The sequence below is a fragment of the Diadema setosum genome, chromosome 8, assembly GCF_964275005.1.
Source record: "Diadema setosum chromosome 8, eeDiaSeto1, whole genome shotgun sequence".
In the NCBI taxonomy this organism is placed as follows: Eukaryota; Metazoa; Echinodermata; class Echinoidea; order Diadematoida; family Diadematidae; genus Diadema; species Diadema setosum.
Window position 1 is genome coordinate 33,957,099 of NC_092692.1, and position 19,437 is coordinate 33,976,535.

A 19,437-nucleotide genomic window follows, 5' to 3' on the forward strand; every position below is an offset into this window, starting at 1 on the left:
CACATACACATGTATGATACACACAAAAACGTTCCGCGGCGCCTGCGTACTCAGAGCAGCGCTGCAGCATCTGTGACACGTATTGACCTGTGAACTCGGCAGTTTATGATTTATTTGGCGATTGGATATTTCAACACAGTGTCGTTTTACATGATGCAAGCACATTCCTTCACAAACATCTCGTTTTAAGTATAAACTGCATGTCTATAGACACACAGGTCCTTAAAGATAAACCATGCTTTCACCACGCAAATAATCACATATTGTTATTATTATTACATTGTATTTTATGGGGAGAGGGGCTTTACATTTGTGTTGGGGAGTAATCACCAAAAAGAAAGGAAAAAAAATACACGTGAAATTTTTCGAGTGGTATATGAAGCCATTGTCTTTTTTTTTAATGTCGCCCTCTACTGATAATAATCAATAATAATAATGGCCTTAAATCCAGGGTAGCCTGTATATTCAATGTTAACTCCTGCTCTACCAGAGTGCCCTGCTGGCAAAAAAAGAAGAAGAACAAAACAAGTAGAGAATGTTAGCTTTATTGTATTCAATTTTGTGTGTCTGTTTGTTTCAGAGGTCTGTCTCTATCTTACAGGTATGAAACGTGACAGCGTACCTGCGACAGGTTTGCGCTTGCGATATGATCACGGGATGATTAAACCTTCGGCTCTTGATCACGAATGTCAATGTAGATACCAATGTATAGCCAATATGCCTTTCAGGCTTTGAAGAAGGCTAATTCACCCTGTACAGAGACCACTGATGATCTTGATGTACCTCGGATCTGGGAGGGACTTGAAATACGTACTATGCAACGTACTGTAATACAATGTAATAACCTCTTTAACACCCCACGCGTGGAACGAAATCAGAGTAATATCAATTTTCGTCTCCTCCTTGTGTGCCTTTGATGTGTACTGCGGAACTCAGGGAAGGTAGGTGTCGAAGGTGAGTGTATACGTGCACTAGCGGCAGTTTAGCGTGGACTTGGGAATTCACAGTGGTAAACAAAACGGTGCACCTCAGTGACCTAGGAATAGTAGGATAAAATTGTGTCGTGAAATCTGTGTGCCTCCATTTATCATAGAAACCGTATGAATGTTTCTGCTGCCCTGGCAATGAGCAAGCCGTTCAGGCTCTTCGCGAATATTATGTTTAAATATCGAGCGGGTTGGATGTTTGTGAAGAATACACTACACGTTACTTGGCTTAGTACCACCTGTATGTGTATTCTGATCAGTGTGTATGTATACTCTGATGTGTGCATTACGAAATTTGCAAACTATTGCAGGCCTACATTTATTATGCCGTGGATAACTATATGATATTGCGGTAATCAATTCAGTTCGTCCGTAGCATTGGGTAATCAGCGAGAACAATTTCAGGAACGTTATGTTTTCATTTCACCGTCGAGCTCGGTCTGTCTTCCTGCATGAAGCTTATAAAACCGGTTGAATCTGCAGCATGTTCAAAGGTCATTAGCATGCCTGCGTGATAATGCGAGTGTCACAGTCTCGGCATGATAAAATGTAGTACTTAATGTCCAAGTCTGAAGTACGCAACAGTAGGCCTACATACGATTGCCCTATTGCATTTCTTTTACAATAGAGTATTGCCTGTTTCTGGAACTTGGTGAAGAGATGTCACCTGTGAAACGAATAATTGTCAATGCTTTGTTGGAAGTAAAAAAAAAAAAAAAAAAAAAAAAAATGATGTTACCCATAGCTATGAAAAGATTGTCTGTCGTGTTCCTGTGGTATCACCAGAGTGGCAGAGATCAGTGAAACGGATATGAATTCAAATTCAAACTTTATTTTCGCCTTTTTTCAACAGAATGTACAAGAAACAATATGATAAATTTGACATGAGAGTCGTTGATAATATACATAGCCAAACAGGGCTAACAAGATATTCATGTCTACATGCTCAGTACAAAGAGGAACATACACTCTATTTATACACTCTGCGAAAAAAAAAAAAGTGCAGGTACCCACTCAAAAGACTATGCTTGTAACATGTGTGTACCTCTGAGGGAAAGGGGGGAAAATAAAGGGGGGGGGGTGAAAAGCTTACAACTACAAAGAGTGCGAGAAACTGGGAAAGATATCACATGATACTACAATTAATATCCGTTTTTCCAATTAGATGCTTAGCACAAAACAAGATGAAAGTTAATGGTGACCTATAATAAGTAAAGATATGATAATGGGGCCTAAACAGTGTTTATTTTTCTGTGGGTGTAGGCAATCAAACATAAAGAAAAAGAAATTTACATCTTGATATTATGTTGCTTCGTATAACAAAAACAAAGCTCAGAAAAGAACATCAATGAAAATCCGAAATATCAAAAAGTTAGCATACCAACAAAAGTTTACAAGGTAAATAAATTGGTCAATGATCTATAAACGTGGAGCATCTACACTGTATAATGCCATTCGGCTAGCTAGTACACAACATTTCATCAAATCCCCCCCCCCCCCAAGAATATATTTCTCTAGGTCTGTTTTTGGTATAGTTAACACGTTTTGTTTTGTTTTGTTTTGTTTATTTTTTTTTCGAGCAGTACTTTTAACATATAATTTCATATGTTAAAAGTACTGTAACATGCATTGAATGAAATGAGGAATCTAAATACAGAATATTAGGCGCAGTGAGAGATTGAGGGAATACAGATGTAGAATTGAAAGACTGAAAAACAGTGCGAAGCCTTACTTTGTGAGAACGATCAATGCACGATTTTTTTGTGAATCAATAACAAAACAAAAGACTATGCTTGTAACATGTGTGTACCTCTGAGGGAAAGGGGGGAAATAAAGGGGGGGGGGTGAAAAGCTTACAACTACAAAGAGTGCGAGAAACTGGGAAAGATATCACATGATACTACAATTAATATCCGTTTTTCCAATTAGATGCTTAGCACAAAACAAGATGAAAGTTAATGGTGACCTATAATAAGTAAAGATATGATAATGGGGCCTAAACAGTGTTTATTTTTCTGTGGGTGTAGGCAATCAAACATAAAGAAAAAGAAATTTACATCTTGATATCATGTTGCTTCGTATAACAAAAACAAAGCTCAGAAAAGAACATCAATGAAAATCCGAAATATCAAAAAGTTAGCATACCAACAAAAGTTTACAAGGTAGATAAATTGGTCAATGATCTATAAACGTGGAGCATCTACACTGTATAATGCCATTCGGCTAGCTAGTACACAAAATTTCATCAAATCCCCCCCCCCCCCAAGAATATATTTCTCTAGCAACTGTTTTTGGTATAGTTAACACGTTTTGTTTTGTTTTGTTTTGTTTATTTTTTTTTCGAGCAGTACTTTTAACATATAATTTCATATGTTAAAAGTACTGTAACATGCATTGAATGAAATGAGGAATCTAAATACAGAATATTAGGCGCAGTGAGAGATTGAGGGAATACAGATGTTTTAGAATTGAAAGACTGAAAAACAGTGCGAAGCCTTACTTTGTGAGAACGATCAATGCACGATTTTTTTGTGAATCAATAACAAAACAAAAGACTATGCTTGTAACATGTGTGTACCTCTGAGGGAAAGGGGGGAAATAAAGGGGGGGGGGGGTGAAAAGCTTACAACTACAAAGAGTGCGAGAAACTGGGAAAGATATCACATGATACTACAATTAATATCCGTTTTTCCAATTAGATGCTTAGCACAAAACAAGATGAAAGTTAATGGTGACCTATAATAAGTAAAGATATGATAATGGGGCCTAAACAGTGTTTATTTTTCTGTGGGTGTAGGCAATCAAACATAAAGAAAAAGAAATTTACATCTTGATATTATGTTGCTTCGTATAACAAAAACAAAGCTCAGAAAAGAACATCAATGAAAATCCGAAATATCAAAAAGTTAGCATACCAACAAAAGTTTACAAGGTAGATAAATTGGTCAATGATCTATAAACGTGGAGCATCTACACTGTATAATGCCATTCGGCTAGCTAGTACACAAAATTTCATCAAATCCCCCCCCCCCAAGAATATATTTCTCTAGGTCTGTTTTTGGTATAGTTAACACGTTTTGTTTTGTTTTGTTTTGTTTATTTTTTTTTTCGAGCAGTACTTTTAACATATAATTTCATATGTTAAAAGTACTGTAACATGCATTGAATGAAATGAGGAATCTAAATACAGAATATTAGGCGCAGTGAGAGATTGAGGGAATACAGATGTAGAACTGAAAGACTGAAAAACAGTGCGAAGCCTTACTTTGTGAGAACGATCAATGCACGATTTTTTGTGAATCAATAACAAAGGTTATTATGATCATCAAACTCATACCAGATATGATGCCGGATAAGTTTGAATAATGATGAATATGGGTGCGGTCCGGCAAGGTCAACAGTTTAACGTTCATGAATTTTCTTTTATTTATACACACAAAGTATTGCGGTGTACTCTTCCTCTCCTTCTCTCTCTCTCTCTCTCTCTCCCTCTCTCTCTCCTCTCACCCCTGTCTCTTCCTCTTTCTCCTTCCTTCTCTCTCCTCATCTCTCTTTCTTGCTTTCCCACCGCTGCCTCTCCCCTCCTCTCTTTCTATACCGCCTGCAACGTTGTGAGACTCTTTGATAGAGAATTATATACTTACAATACCTGGAAGATTCATACCAATGCAATATTTTTGATATGTTGAAAATGACTAATATATAACTATTTTCGTAATTTTACAATACATGCATACATTTTTACTGAAAATGTTTTTTTCCCTCTCTTTTTACTTCTCCTGGCAGCCACATTTTTTTATAGCAATATTCTACGAATATCAGTTTACTTGGAAAACACACAACTCTGTCTTTTCCTCTTTCTCTTTATTTCTCTCCCCATCTCTCTTTCTTGTTTTCCCACCCCTCTCACCTCCTCTCTTTCTGTACCGCCCGTAACATTGTGAGACTCTTTGATAGAGAATACTTACAAGTCAATACTTGGAAGATTTACAGCTGTGCAACATTTTTGTTATGTTGAGAATGACCAATACATAACTATTTTTGTAATTTTATAATATATGTATACATTTTTATTGGTAATGTTTTCTTCTCTTCCTTTTTACTTACCCCGGCAGCCACAATATATTTTCTTTTTGCTAAGTAATATCCTACGAATGTTACTTTACTTGGAAAACATACAACCTTTCAACAGGTTTGCGCACCCATTTTTTTTTTTTTATTGGTAACTGTTGATAATTTGAATTTGTTCATTTGACGCTGTTTTTAATTCCCGGAGATACATTATGAGAGTATATGAGAGTATATTAGGCATATTTTGTGATATCACACCACATCAGATTATCTTATGATACAGAATCTATAATTTTGTTGTATTCCCATCAATAAAACATTCACTACATTGTACATTTGACTGTTTGTAAACATATGTGATCAAAAGGCAGTTTAAGTGTGACGAATGTACAGTTATAAGCAGTAATGCCGTGTGGTGGGAGAATGAGAATTTGTAGTGTCTGTATGTGTTTATGTGTGTGAGAGTCACTTATTGGATGTGATGAAGAGATGATTGTGTGTATGTGTATGTGAGTGTACCTGTGTTTGCGCGTGTGTGTGTGTGTTTGTGAGAGAGAGGGAGGGGAAAGATGTGAATACAGTGTAAGAAAAGGAAGTAACCGCATGGGTCCCTTTTATTCAGTTTGTGTTTATTCGTCACGTACAGTGTGTTGAATGTAGTGAATGTAAAAAAAAATTATATTGAATAATGTTGTAAATGATGTCAACTGTTATTTTTTGAATAGTGATGAATGATTTGAAAATTGTAAACAATTTTTTTTTTTAATCAACTATGTAATGTGTGAACAAATGTTGCAATTCAGCCTTTTGGCTGCGAGAACATTTCATTTAATAAACCATACCAGACCATTAAAAAAATATTTCAGGACAATATACTTCAAAGGACTATTTTACCGTCCATTACAGCCCATCAGTGTACACCAAAAGGAGTAACGATATTTGTCTCTTATTATGCCTCCGCCACGAAGTGTCGCCGGAGGCACTATGTTTTCAGGTTGTCCGCCCGTCCGTCCTTCCGTCCGTAATCAATTTTGTGGACAGCGTATTTAAAAAAAAAAAAAAAAAAAAAAAAACACTGTTAGAGGTATCCTAATGAAACTTGGCATGTATATGTATGAGTGGACGAAGTTGTGCCTATCAACTTTTTGGTGCACATGCTCAAGGTCAAAGATCAAAAGGTCAAGGTCAAATGCCCAGAATTATACTATTTCCCCTATATCTCTGCAATGCCTGGAGGTATTTTCTTGAAACTTGGTGTATACATGAACTACCAAAAGATTTCCCAGAGAGAGTTTTGGGTCATGAGTTCAAAGGTCAAGGGTCAAAGGTCAAGTGAAAATGTTAAAATTTCACTTTTTTCTCCATATCTCACAAATATTTCAAGGTATCTTCATGGAACTTAGTATATATGCATGTACTGACTGGCAGTGATCAAATTAGGGTTGATGGGTCAAAGGTCAGGGGTCAAAGGTCGAGGTCAACTCATCAAAATGCCATTATTTCCCTCTTATCTATGCAATGCCAGCAGGATTTTTTTCTTGAAACTTAATATATGCATTTATTACCCAATACATATTCTCTAGGAAGTTTCTTGTCAAAAGGTCAAAGGCCAAAAGGTCAAAGGTCAAGTGAAAGTGTTGAATTTCACATCTTCTTTAAACTTATAAAAGGGTCAAAAGTTGGGTACAAATCCCCAAATACCTGCACTCTTATTAGACAGTATAGGCTACATCGCCATTCATCCAAATAAACCTAGTTCAAGGAAAGCGAACATTCAATGCATGTGTGACAAACCTGTCATTTTAATATTTTGCCAGATATGTGAAACTGCCATCACACTTTGTCAAGGTATTGTGCTATAGACCTATTCGGAGAACCATGCATTATGGTGGAGGCATACCAGTCGCCATAGCGACATTTCTAGTCTTTATTTTGTTTTCTTCGTAAATTTTGTTGATGGTACGAAAAATAGTTCCGAATACTTTAGACCAGTTTACGATATTGATGTCATGTGAATTATTTCCCCACTGATTATTATGGTTTACAACGAGATGTACTGAAAACGCTACAGTAGAGACTTCCTACATGCCCTAGTACTTGGAATGCAGTTTACTCTGCAGGGGCCGCTGAACGTTGGGGGGTTCAAGTGTCAATGTACCACAAACTCCCTCAACAACCCCCCCCCCCCCCTCCCGGTGGCCCCTGCTATGTCTGGATATTCTGGTAAACCATCATGCTTTCTCTGTGTCTATATGTCATTTGATTATCTGCAAAAGAACAAATTTTTACTGTCTGAGGAAGTTTCTCTTCAAAGCATTTCTTGCCTGATTTTTTTTTCAGTCATTGAAATTCGAAGTTCTTCGAATGACGGAAAAGTTATAGCTGCGTCTGTGTAGAATCCCCCCCCCCCCCCCTACGAAGAAGATGGCGACGGAGAAAGAGAAGGCCCAGGCCTGGAAGAACATGGAGCCTATATTTCAGAAAGAAACAAAGGAAGCATACACAGAATGGGGCGCTGACTCATACGACAAGGTATGATGATGGTAGGTGTCAGAAGAGTAGGTGGTAGAAGTAATTATGTAACGTTGATAGTACAGTGGACTCCCGTTATAATGATGTCCTCTGGACAGGCAGTTTTCTTTCGTTATATCGAAATTATAACCGAACAGATATGCATGTACAATAAAATAATGTGGAGTGGATAGTTTTCCGGCCTGAGTTTTTATTTCGTTGTAACCAGAATTTCGTTATATCCGTGTCCGTTGTAACGGGAGTGCACTGTAGTAATAATGATGATAATGATAAGAATACGGAAGTGACGATAACGATAATGCTAGACTATTATAACACTTGCTGCAGATATCATAATGTAGACATTTGCAGTTTCCCTGCGTTTTTGCATGGATATGAGACTCGCCTTCCTGGTTTCTGATAGGCCTACATGATTATATCGTGGCAGGGGTAGGGGGATGCGAAGTGTGACAGACATGCATCTTTTTCCAAGGATGTAGGACCTACGTGGCAAGGGCGGTTGACGGAGGAAGTTTGCGTCTTCCCTTGCGGAAGATTTATTTTTTTTCAATCTTTGAATTTGAATGCGCTACACGTGCCTGACACTTTAAGCAATATTCTTTATTTCGAGTGAAACAGTATTCTTCAGTTCAGGTAAGTAACACGGAAACATGGAAGTCACACTTTGTTGATGAAAAGGTGCATTTCATTTTTCTTTTGTTATTCAATCATATACGTATAGCAATGGCTGACAGATCACGTCACCGATAGAATTTTCGCTTGAAAGATTTTTATGTTAGGGTATGTAAGTAGAAAATGGCAGGGAAAAAAATACAGTATGATAAATCATATAGCACCACATTAAATGCATATTCATTAAGTAAGGAACCCTGAGGGTGTAATGAATAAGCACAGGACAACATGCTTTTCCATTGCGTAACTCCTTTAACTTCCAAAAACACCTGTAACACCTTTGTCATTTTGATGCCTTGCCATTTTGATGCCTTGTCATTTTCACACATTTTTTCTGCTCCCTCTGGTCCTTCTAATTGACTAAATCCGTCAAAGGATATGGCAGCGCTTGGCTACAACACGCCCACAGAAGGCGTTGTCAAAGTGACGTCGCTGGTTCCTGACACCAGTGCGAGAATTCTCGACTTCGGGTGCGGCACCGGGCTTGCAGGAGAATTGGTGAGAAATTGAATTATTTTCGGTAGTTTGGTTTGCTTATTACAATCCTTTTACATTGTATTACTCTATGCACACGATGTACGCAAGTGTCCTTACTATCCGGTGCCCTTAAAAGCCATGAGTGTAAATTGAGGAAGGCCCTATTATACTGCAGAAAAATTTCAAAAGTGTTGTTACGTGTTTATTACATTCCCAATTGGCTAGGAACGCGAAAACTGATTGCAATTCCTTCGTTCTATGAAAAACCATTAGGCAGCGGTCGTTAGAATTATATATGAAATACACAAAAAAACCTGGAAAGGACCGCCATTTATGTGGTCATTAGAATCCTTTAAACTATCATTTGAATTCTTATTCGATCTTATCTGACTCGGATTATTTTGTAATTCTTTTCTAGCTCATTACTTTTTCTTGCACTTCAGTCTTGGAAGCTCTACTGGCTATACATATATATATATATATATATATATATATATATATATGAGTTCTTTTCAAACCTTGGTGATCATCCTATCAAACATTCATTTTGTTCTTCTGCACATGACGTGCTTATTTTGTTTCTATTATCGTCCCGGATTTTGGCTTATGTCTCACTTGGGTGGATTATGATTACTTGCTTCACTATATCGCCAGCATTTGGATTTTTGTAACGCTTTTTTTTTATCATGGTCGTCCTTTAAATTGGCAAATGTTTACATCACTATCGACAGCTAAAGGCGAAGGGCTACTCCAATGTGTATGGCGTCGACCCGACTGAGACGTTTGTTGAGAGGTCCATAGAGAAACAGGTCTACAAGGAGGCACGGGTTCTTGAAATCGAACCTGCCACGAAGATTTGCTATGACGACGGTAAAATATTTATTTTGATCGAAGATGGTATACTAAAGAGAGCTGCATTTCTATGTCGAACGATGTTTACCTTATTTCCTGAGTTGTTTCTCCTGCAGCCTCAGCATACGCGTATACTCCATCACAGGGGCGGATCCAGGAATTCCGTAAAAGGGGGCGCAAACATATTTCTGTGCTACTTCCGGGTTTCATCTATTTTTTTTCCTCTTTTTTTTTTTCTTTTTTTTAAAACAAAAAATAAAGAGGAGGCGAGCGCTCGGTGCGCCCCCTCTGAATCCGCCGCTCATCATGCGTCAGCAATAATGATGCGTTTTTTTAAAGATCACAGCTTCTCATTTGAGATTGTGATAAACGGAACAAAAGATTATGCACCATTACATGTGGATGGTAGAATATTCTAGAAGTTATGCATATCATGTCAAGTGGGAAAAGAAATTCTTATTCGGCTCTTTCGTTTCAGCAAATCCATCAGTCTCTTTATACGAGCAGCGTACTTGCAAAAACCATGCTTGTTATCGCCATTATAGCAGTCTGGCATCAAATACCTCTGAACTCATTTTAGCATAATTGAAATGGTGATGCACATTATTAGCAACCAAATTATTGACGATACTGTGCATACAACTTTACGAGTTCGTTCATTACAACATCATCTCTTAATTTTTTATCTGTACTGTATTGAACTGGTTTTTTTTTTCTGCGTTCCTGCTGACCTATTTGACCTCTGTCAAAGCAGCTATGTTTTGAGATAAAATGAATTTCTCGTATGTTCACTTGATAACCCTTTAACTCTCACACAGGCTTTTTCGACGCAGTGGTGTCGGTTGGAGTTTTTGGTCTCAACGGAGCAACCCAAGAAGCGTTCCCCGAGGTGAACCGTATTCTGAAGCCAGGTATAGCTTCCTCTTCCGACGTTCTGCTGAGCTTACGAAGTTTTCTTCCTATTATGCACTTTAGATGCATTCTCAATTAATAGTAAAATGGTAAAATAATATAGTCTTATTTACCCAGGGTAGCCTCTTCAGTGTTGATACTGCTCTACCAGAGGGCCCTGCCATTATTGTTACTGTTTGTATTACCCTAGCGTTGTCAGGTACTCATTTATACACTTGGGTCGAGAGGGACATGGGTAAAAACATCTTGTCCAAGGACGTAAGCACTTGGCGGGATTCGAACTCGGGTCCTCCGATCGGGAGTCGGGAGTCTTAGCCACTATTTCACAGCGTCCCCGCGTTATACTTTTTTTATCATTTACCGCAGTAAATACATGTAACATAACTTTGTTTATCACCGCGTATATGTACCTCATTATTTTCATGAATCCTCTAATCTTATTGGTTGAAACAGTTTGCATATATTCAATAGTTGCCTGCAGCCTCATAATACCCAGACTTCCTCATAGTACCTATTACTAATCTACCCAAAGCACTATAGTCTGCCTTCTTTTTGATAGGTATACGCAGACGTGTGTAACATCACAGAGATTAGTTAAAAAAAAAATAAAATAAAAAATAAAAAAAATAAATGAGTATACTTGCACCTGTAAACGCTTGGTTTCCATAGTAGAGCAAGCTGTGATCCCTGTCCGGTGTGATGGCAATGTATCGAGTTTATAGCAGCGCTTGATGTGTGAATTGCCTAGCACGATTGTAATCGACCAGGTAAAATCTATTTTGATTCTATTCGGCAGAAAAACAAACAAACAAATATATACACTCGGTACTGCCTTTCTTCGGATTTTGTTTATTCCTCGGGTCATATAGCATGGAGTTGAGATCCCAAGAGGCTATGATATCAACGACATCATCATATATCATTCTGTACAACATATTGACTTGGTTTTAATGTAAATTTGAAAAAAAAAAAACACAACGACGATATCGTCGTAAGTAGTTTTTATCTATTTTTTTTTCTTCGCATGCAGGCGGCTACTTTGTTGTTGCTACCCGCGAGCGTAATTACGACCCAACTATTCAGGTTGGACTCGACTTGCCGGCTGGCTACGCCAAATTCGTCGAAGAGGGCGTGTGGGATCGACTAGCAGACAAGAAATACCTGTATTACGAGGAGAATCAAGTACCGGGATTGGTCATTACTGCCCGAAAGAAATAGCCGCGCTATATTGGTAGACACAGCTAGGTTAAACATGAATGTTGCCTCCATTGCACTTGAAATATGATTTGTAAACCTTTTTCAGTTCCCATTTGTAATTGTTGGTGTTTTTGATAATGTGTTGTCCTCAGTATTGTATACGTCGCTTCATTTTGCTTGATGACATTTCACATTCTTGTACAAATAGTTAATGTTACTTTGCAGTAATTTTGTATCATTTGATATAGAAATAAATAAATTAAATGGAATCAAATGAAATGAAATATCGCTTCATATCACCGAGCACTGGGTACTTGGGTATACTTCTTACATATCTTCCTTTGCTAATACAGTACTCTCGGCATAATCGGGTAGGTTATTATAGGGCAGAGCGTTTCTTACCCGATTAAGCGGAGTACCCGATAATAACAGGAGAACACGTCTCATTCACATTTGACACACACAATGTGCATGTACATTATGCATTGTACACTGCACCAAACACCTACACTGTACGCTAATTAAACACGCGCGCTTGCATGGCACATTAGGGCCTATACATGCGCATGTACCTTACATTATTGCTCAGTCACGGGCAATAATTTACACTCTTTTTATGGACAAATATGTCTTCAGAAAACTTTTATTACTATACCTGTATGAGCAACAAACTTCTCGTATGGTGAGTGTTGTTGCGGAGCAAGGGAGGAGCGCAAGTATGTTCAACTCCTGTTTGTCTATGCAATTGCGAGTGCCAACTACATGTGCGATGTTCGTTTATGTGTGACAAGTCGGTACTTGTACATGCGTTTTCATGTTTAATCACTCCCCAAATGATCGATCTTGTTTGCAAATTAAGCAGAGAATGCAATTAGCCATGGAAAATTCAACATTTTAATTTCTTAAAGTGTTATATCTTCGATAAAATGTGGGTAGAAATTAGATTAGAAGAAGAAAAGTATTTACCCGTTTATGCGGAGAGGCAACCCGATTATCAAGTATAGTAACTATAATGTTCATTGGAAGTGATTTTGACATTACTACCCAATTAAACGGAATACCCGTGTAAGCGATACCCGGGGCGATTACGCGGAGAGTACTGTACTTTGGAATCATGCACTGAATAATACACACAACAGTTCTTGTATCTTAACCTTTTATGGCACTGTCCGTTTGAGCAAACGCCAACGATATTGTCACGAACCTCTCTCAGGGAAATGTGTGAGATTACAAGAGGCGCACTTAACTTCTTTTTATTAAAGGAGAATGATGTCATGACCCAGTGTCTATTCCGAGGGACCCGTGAAATAGTCAGCCGATAAATGTAATGTGTGTCAATGTATTTTACGAATTGACAAACCGCGGTGTGACTGCCACCTATAATAAATTTCGCCTCCATATAATAACGCTATTTCAATAGGTTATCAACACCGGATATCATAAAATCTTCACCTTTGGTCACACGATGTCCGTACTCAGATTGATATCAGATTATTTTATTACATTTTATTGTATTTATTTTGTATTCATTTTTTTTTTTTTTTTTTTGCTGATGTGTAATAATACACCGATTATCTGTGTTTGGCATCTTAAACTGACTGAAATCTGAAACGAATCCCAATCCTTATCCCATGGGTGCAAATCGTTACAAGATCCAGGGACAGAGAGTTACTCTCATGGAGTCATGTTTCCTATATATTGGTACAAAAACATCATCCTGAAATAGACATCTGAAATAATAAAGAGAGACATCTCCAATCCTGCACACCTTTCATTTATTTTCATTTATAAAGCATTGCTTGTGCTGATCTTATTAATTGCATCAAGATGTGCTATTTATTTCCATTTCCCTTTCTTTCTCTTTATCTCCTTCCTGATTTCTCCCCCCCCCCCCCGAATTCATGTGAGCGAATGATTCTACAGTATGCACCCCTAAAAAAATACAATCGGACTTTCGGCTATGATAAATTTCAAAAGTTACACAATCTAAAGTAATGCTATTTCAGGGTATGAAACTATAAAGCCTGTTACCTTTATCTTGCAGATAACGCCATTCCCCTTTTGTTTAGTAGTCACGGAGAAATGTGGATCTTTGTAAAGCATGTCGTGGCTCCGTTTCTTCCACGTTTAGCACTTGAATGCTCTAAGCATCCATATGAATGAAAAAATTAATTGCTCGCAGCTGACAGGGCAACTAACAAATGAATTCAAATTCTGCGTACATTATATCAATATGTAAGTATATCAATATCTATATATTATTGTTCATGGGCATCTTGATTAAAAAAAAAAATCGGGAAAAAAAATGAAAGCATAAAAGAGAAAGCTCAATCCAGTCTACCATAAGTTAATAATAGGAAATCTTTCTTTGTCATTCATTTTCACACCTTATACCAACGTTTGCAAAACTCGGCAATCTGCTTCCTTTATAATGTAATGCATTGCTTATTTCGTTAGTTGAAAATGAAAATAAACGAGCGTTAACTTTTTCAAAAAAGACATTTTTGTGCGAGAACACGATGTGGACAACGAGTCCCCTTTACAAGACTTGGAGGGAAAAGATTTTTGACATGCTTTACAAAATCTACATTTCTCTGTGACCACCAGAACAAATCGAATGGGGTTTTCTGTAAGTAGAAGGTAATCACTTAAGTTCTACCCCCTGGAATTGCAGATTTGATATACAATGTAGTTGTCGTTTCAGAAGGGTCGATTGTGCTGAATAATATAGGGACAACAAACATGTATTTTTTTTTTGGGGGGGGGGGGACGGGTACATACAGTAGAGTATGTTTCTGTTTTCTGGTACAAAGAACTCGAACAATTTCAGATCAATAAGCCTTGACAAGAATGTCAGGTACGGTTCATGCGCAACATACAGTAATTTATAATTCAAGTCCATGAAATTCTTCCGTCGAGATCCTACTCGAGTATGTACGCCCATGATTTTTTTTTTTATCATGGCTACTACTAAAACACTGATCAATTCAGTGCTTATTTACGTCGATGTAGGGCAATTTGTCAATCAGTTGCAATAATTCATAATGTCCTCCAGTTGTTGTTCACTCACTTTTATTTCACTCGTATAATAGTCGCTTGTTATAGCTTAGATAATAATCTACTGAACTTCGGCAGTTGACTCAAAGACAAACAGATAAACAGGTTTATATCCTAGCCATTCCTACATATTACAGTATACAGTATATAAAATTTTGTTAATGTTTGACAGATAGGTTAGACCTGAGTCACCTACGGATAGCCTAGACAGGATGATGAATAATGTATTATCATAAGTCGTATACCAAGTAGGCCTACACAGATTTACATTCTGACAAATGTATTCAATTGATTTTAGTACAGCGAAGTACACACACACTACCACACATACACACACACACAAACACGCGTCTGATAATTATTATAATCTTTTAAATCGTACATATAAACCCACATGTACAAACACACACGCGCACACACACATTATAATGATAATAATAATGAAGAGTGTTCACAAAATGAGCTATGCGCCACTTTAACATATATGAAAGTGAGTCCACATAGCAAAATGATTTTTTTTTTCCCAGTGATAAGTCACTTCTAACATAACGACTTTCATGAACTTATTTATGATGGAAATTATCCCATTTTTCTTACTTTCTTCTTTTTTAGCAGCTTTAATCGCAAATATCTCAACTTACTGTAAATGCATTTAGCGATTAATGTCTGCGTATACACATATATATATAATATATATATGTATATATATATATATATATATATATATATATATATATATGTAGCTTATATTCACTGATCAGTTATTCACGTAATTTTGTTTACAAATAAAAGTATGTCACTGATGTACACAATATTGCAGATGTATGTTATGATAATTATACTCTGCTGCGTATTACAAAATAACAGCTCTAACATACATTACTGAAACCACTCCTTCCAGATTCAAAAGGCATTGTGAATTTTCTGTTTATTTCGGGCCACTACAATTCTTTGTGTCAACCCATGATATATATATGAAGGGTTTGTTTGCAAAAACCGATAAGTCCATTTTTGAAGATTTTGAAGTGCGATCTCTGTCATAAAGTTCAAAATAATACCTTTTAAATGATATATTGGTCACTACATATAATGGTATATTTCTAAAGTTATGGTCAAAAGAAGCAAAATTTTTCTTATTATTCTCTTTACTTTTCTTGACCTTTAATCGCAAATATCTCCATTTGACAAATATGGACTTATCGGTTTTTGCAAACAAGCTCTTCATATATATATATATATATATATATATATATATATATATATATACATGTATACATATATTGCCGAGCTTTCGGTGTTGTTACGACCTTTTTCAAATTCAAATTCAAATTCAAATTCAAGTTTATTCCGTTTTTCGACAATAAAAAATAACATAACGTACATCATCACGTACATCATCATCACGTACATACACCTTCATCAGGGCTGGACGTGAAATGATACAAAATGACTCACTCGTATGGCTGCACTCGTAACAATATAGCTCTAACTAACGTGAGTGTATATCATCAATGAATCCGTAATTATATAACAGAACACAATGAAAATATACATAATTAATTTCATATTATTAAATACATTTCATGAGAGTATAATTGTATCAACTGAAATGCCCGTGTTATTGATTGTAATAAGGGAATACAACAAAAACGCCAATTTAATATCTTCATATTGTATGTTATATAACATAAGACTATAGTAATATTAAACGAAACATTTTCATGTTGTCGACAATAATACAGCATGTGGTAGCAGTGCAAGACGTAAGTGGCTATATATAACGCAGTATATATACCTCCGAGGTACAATACGGATATTGTTGTATTGCTTGTCAAATCCATACGGTTCTACAACGACAACAACAAAAATCATACTTCGATGTGAACAACGCTACTTTTAATACTTGTAACATAGTAAATAAACATTCATATTGGCTCCGTGAATGCGCAGTATAACGTCGCCGTAGTTGGTCGTAGTCGAAACACCATCACTCAAGCAATGATGATATAAACAGCGCCATCTTATCCTGTTACTAACTGTTACAGTTAGGGTTCACTCGGGTAAATTATTCCACATAGAGATGTGTGTTAAAATTCAAAATTTTAAAAAGAAATTCTGTGAAATAGCTCGGAGAAATGAGGTGTTTCATCTTCACTAACCTGGATAAGTGAGATATACACTAAGCTTCATCCATCAAATTTGCAAGGCGGATTCTTCACTCAAACTCTGTCCAAGGGTTCGCAAAGCCAGACTAAGAGTTCTTTTCACTCAAAACCCTATTTTCTGTACATGCACCCAATGAAATATTGTCCCTTCGAATTCCAAGAAGAAAACTTTCATCTTCCAACTAAAATGTAGTTTGTAGAGGAATTCATACTCAATATCTCCAGCTATTCATTCTTTTTTTGCCAAACTGCATTATTGTTTTTTTTTCTTCATTTATTTTCGTATCTTTGGTAAGATTTTGTAATGGGGTCTGGGACATTCCTTTTTATTTACAGGTGTGAGCCCTATACACCCGCTGAGAATATTGAATGTTCCAATTCGAAGAAAAACTTTGACGAATACACAAGCAGGGTGCAAGTTGTCATAGGTTGTTTTCATGTCGTTCTTTATAATTATACATCCTATACTTTGATTATGACATTTTGGACTTGAAGCGATAAATCTGCAAGTCTGTTGATGTTGGGTAGCTGTTCGTCAAATTTCGTATCACTTTTCACAATAAAGTGATACATGTCGCAAACTAGAGTTAAAAATTGAATAATCTCCTGATGTCAACGCAAGACAGGTTTCTGTGTTGACTGTTCCCAATTTTTCCCTTTACTTTTCTTAAGTCATTTAAAATTCCCTCTGTCCTCTGTATCTAGTTATTATAACGTTACATTACCTATAGATGTACTAACATTCATGGACATGGGGCTGGATGTGGACTATTATGACATTTTGCTCGTTTGTGCAAAACCTGAGGGAATAGGAAATGGATACCATCACCTCCGCGGAACACGTGATACTCTGAAATTGAATTTTCTTTTTCATCATTGCTATGCTGGATTTTAATGAAAAATATACCACACTATTCCAATAAACTCAGTTCATATATAATAAGTCACTCTGAAGAACTATAATTGAACAGAAATTGCACTTTAAGCTCTAAACAAGACCGTGCAATGTGGATATTACAGAAATTAATTGGACATTTACGTCATTAATAGCACCATGTCTGGTTCAGGGTTAACAGACCAGCCGCACATTTACGATAAAATATTTGTGGTTCTGATTGAGTGCTATTTTGTAATACTCCGCTGTCTCGCGTAATGACCCATCCATTTCAAGCTTGATTACTTACTATGGTGGTCTCCTGCATTCAATGATCTCTGTTATTTACTGAAAAATACTGTATATTTTATTTTATGTTTTTGTGTAAGTACACTGCTCAATGCAATCACCTATGTGTATCTATTTGTGTACTGTTATCGATTTATATCACTGCACTTGCTATTCTTTGTCTTAGTACTTTTGAAATGTGTATTCAAATTGTACCTGATTGAATGCAGAAATAAAACAAATCAAATCAATAATGAAAGTGCAACCACTAGCAGCAGTTCGAAAATTCAACGTATTTATACCGTGATGCTTACTTTCCTTTCAACAACAACAAAATTGTTATTTACTCATCTTTAAGCTAGGAACTTTCAGTAATTGGTAGCAGGGAGATAAAGACAGAGAAAAGGAATAACAGGTCTATGTGACTGTTGGAATACGAATGATTTTTTTTTTTTTTTTGATAGTACACTCAGAGTACCAACTTTACATCTCGACAAACAAAATTCTTAAACTGCACGAGACCTCTTTTTTTTTCTGTTAAAAGATCCGCTTCTGCCGCGAAATTGGTTGTATGCTGACTTTGGACTTCGAGTGAGTACTAGAATCTTGCGAAAGGTGCATTGTCGAGGGGTTAGTAACAGCTGGCGGGAGGTGGTCATTAAAACGTCGTTTTTCCGTTCCTTGCACTCTGCACCTGCCCCGTAAAGTGTTATAAAACTACAAACGCATAAACGATGATGTCGTTAAAACAGACAATTTGTTATCGAGATAACAGTAACGAGATCTAGTTCCTTTCGCTCTCGTCTATGCACGCAAAAAAAAAAAAATATTACTTGTCACGATCTTGGACACCAGCACCTGTAAAACAAAACAAAACAAAACAAAAGCAAAAAAAAAAAAAAAAAAAACCTGACAGAATGAAAACCATTGGTTTTATTGTACGTCCTACGAAACAGAAATTGATCAGTCTCCTGCAATCTTAAAAAAAAAAAAAAAATTGAAGAATTTATGTAAGGCAGAAAGAAACAATTTCTTATTTAATAGGAATGCGCAACATTGCAAGAGTAACATTAAGTTTTTATACAAATCGTTTAGGGAAAATCAAATCAAGAAATGTGACGGAATTCTTTCTGGCGTGCGATAACATATGTTTGTTGTTCCATTTAGTTTTGTTTGCTTTTTTCGATTGAGTTTTTGTATAAGAGAACCAAAAATCAATATCCTTGTACCTCCTGCAGTTGGCAATGTAATGATAGCGATGATAATGATAATGATAATGATAATGATAGTAGTAGTAGTAGTAGTAGAAGTAGTAGTAGTAGTAGTAATAATAAAAATAATAATAATAATAATA

The 19,437-nt window shown here is 36.5% G+C and overlaps 1 protein-coding gene across 1 annotated transcript; it reads left to right on the forward strand.

Moving 5' to 3' along the window:
* The first annotated feature begins 784 nt into the window (after positions 1 to 784).
* On the forward strand, positions 785 to 12,110 carry LOC140232053 (methyltransferase-like protein 27). Its single transcript, XM_072312205.1, has 6 exons — positions 785 to 954; positions 7,398 to 7,589; positions 8,637 to 8,759; positions 9,470 to 9,608; positions 10,409 to 10,501; positions 11,533 to 12,110. The coding sequence occupies exons 2-6, from the start codon at positions 7,482 to 7,484 to the stop codon at positions 11,718 to 11,720; spliced, it is 651 nt and encodes a 216-aa protein (XP_072168306.1). The 5' UTR covers positions 785 to 954; positions 7,398 to 7,481; the 3' UTR covers positions 11,721 to 12,110.
* Positions 12,111 to 19,437: the final 7,327 nt, after the last annotated feature.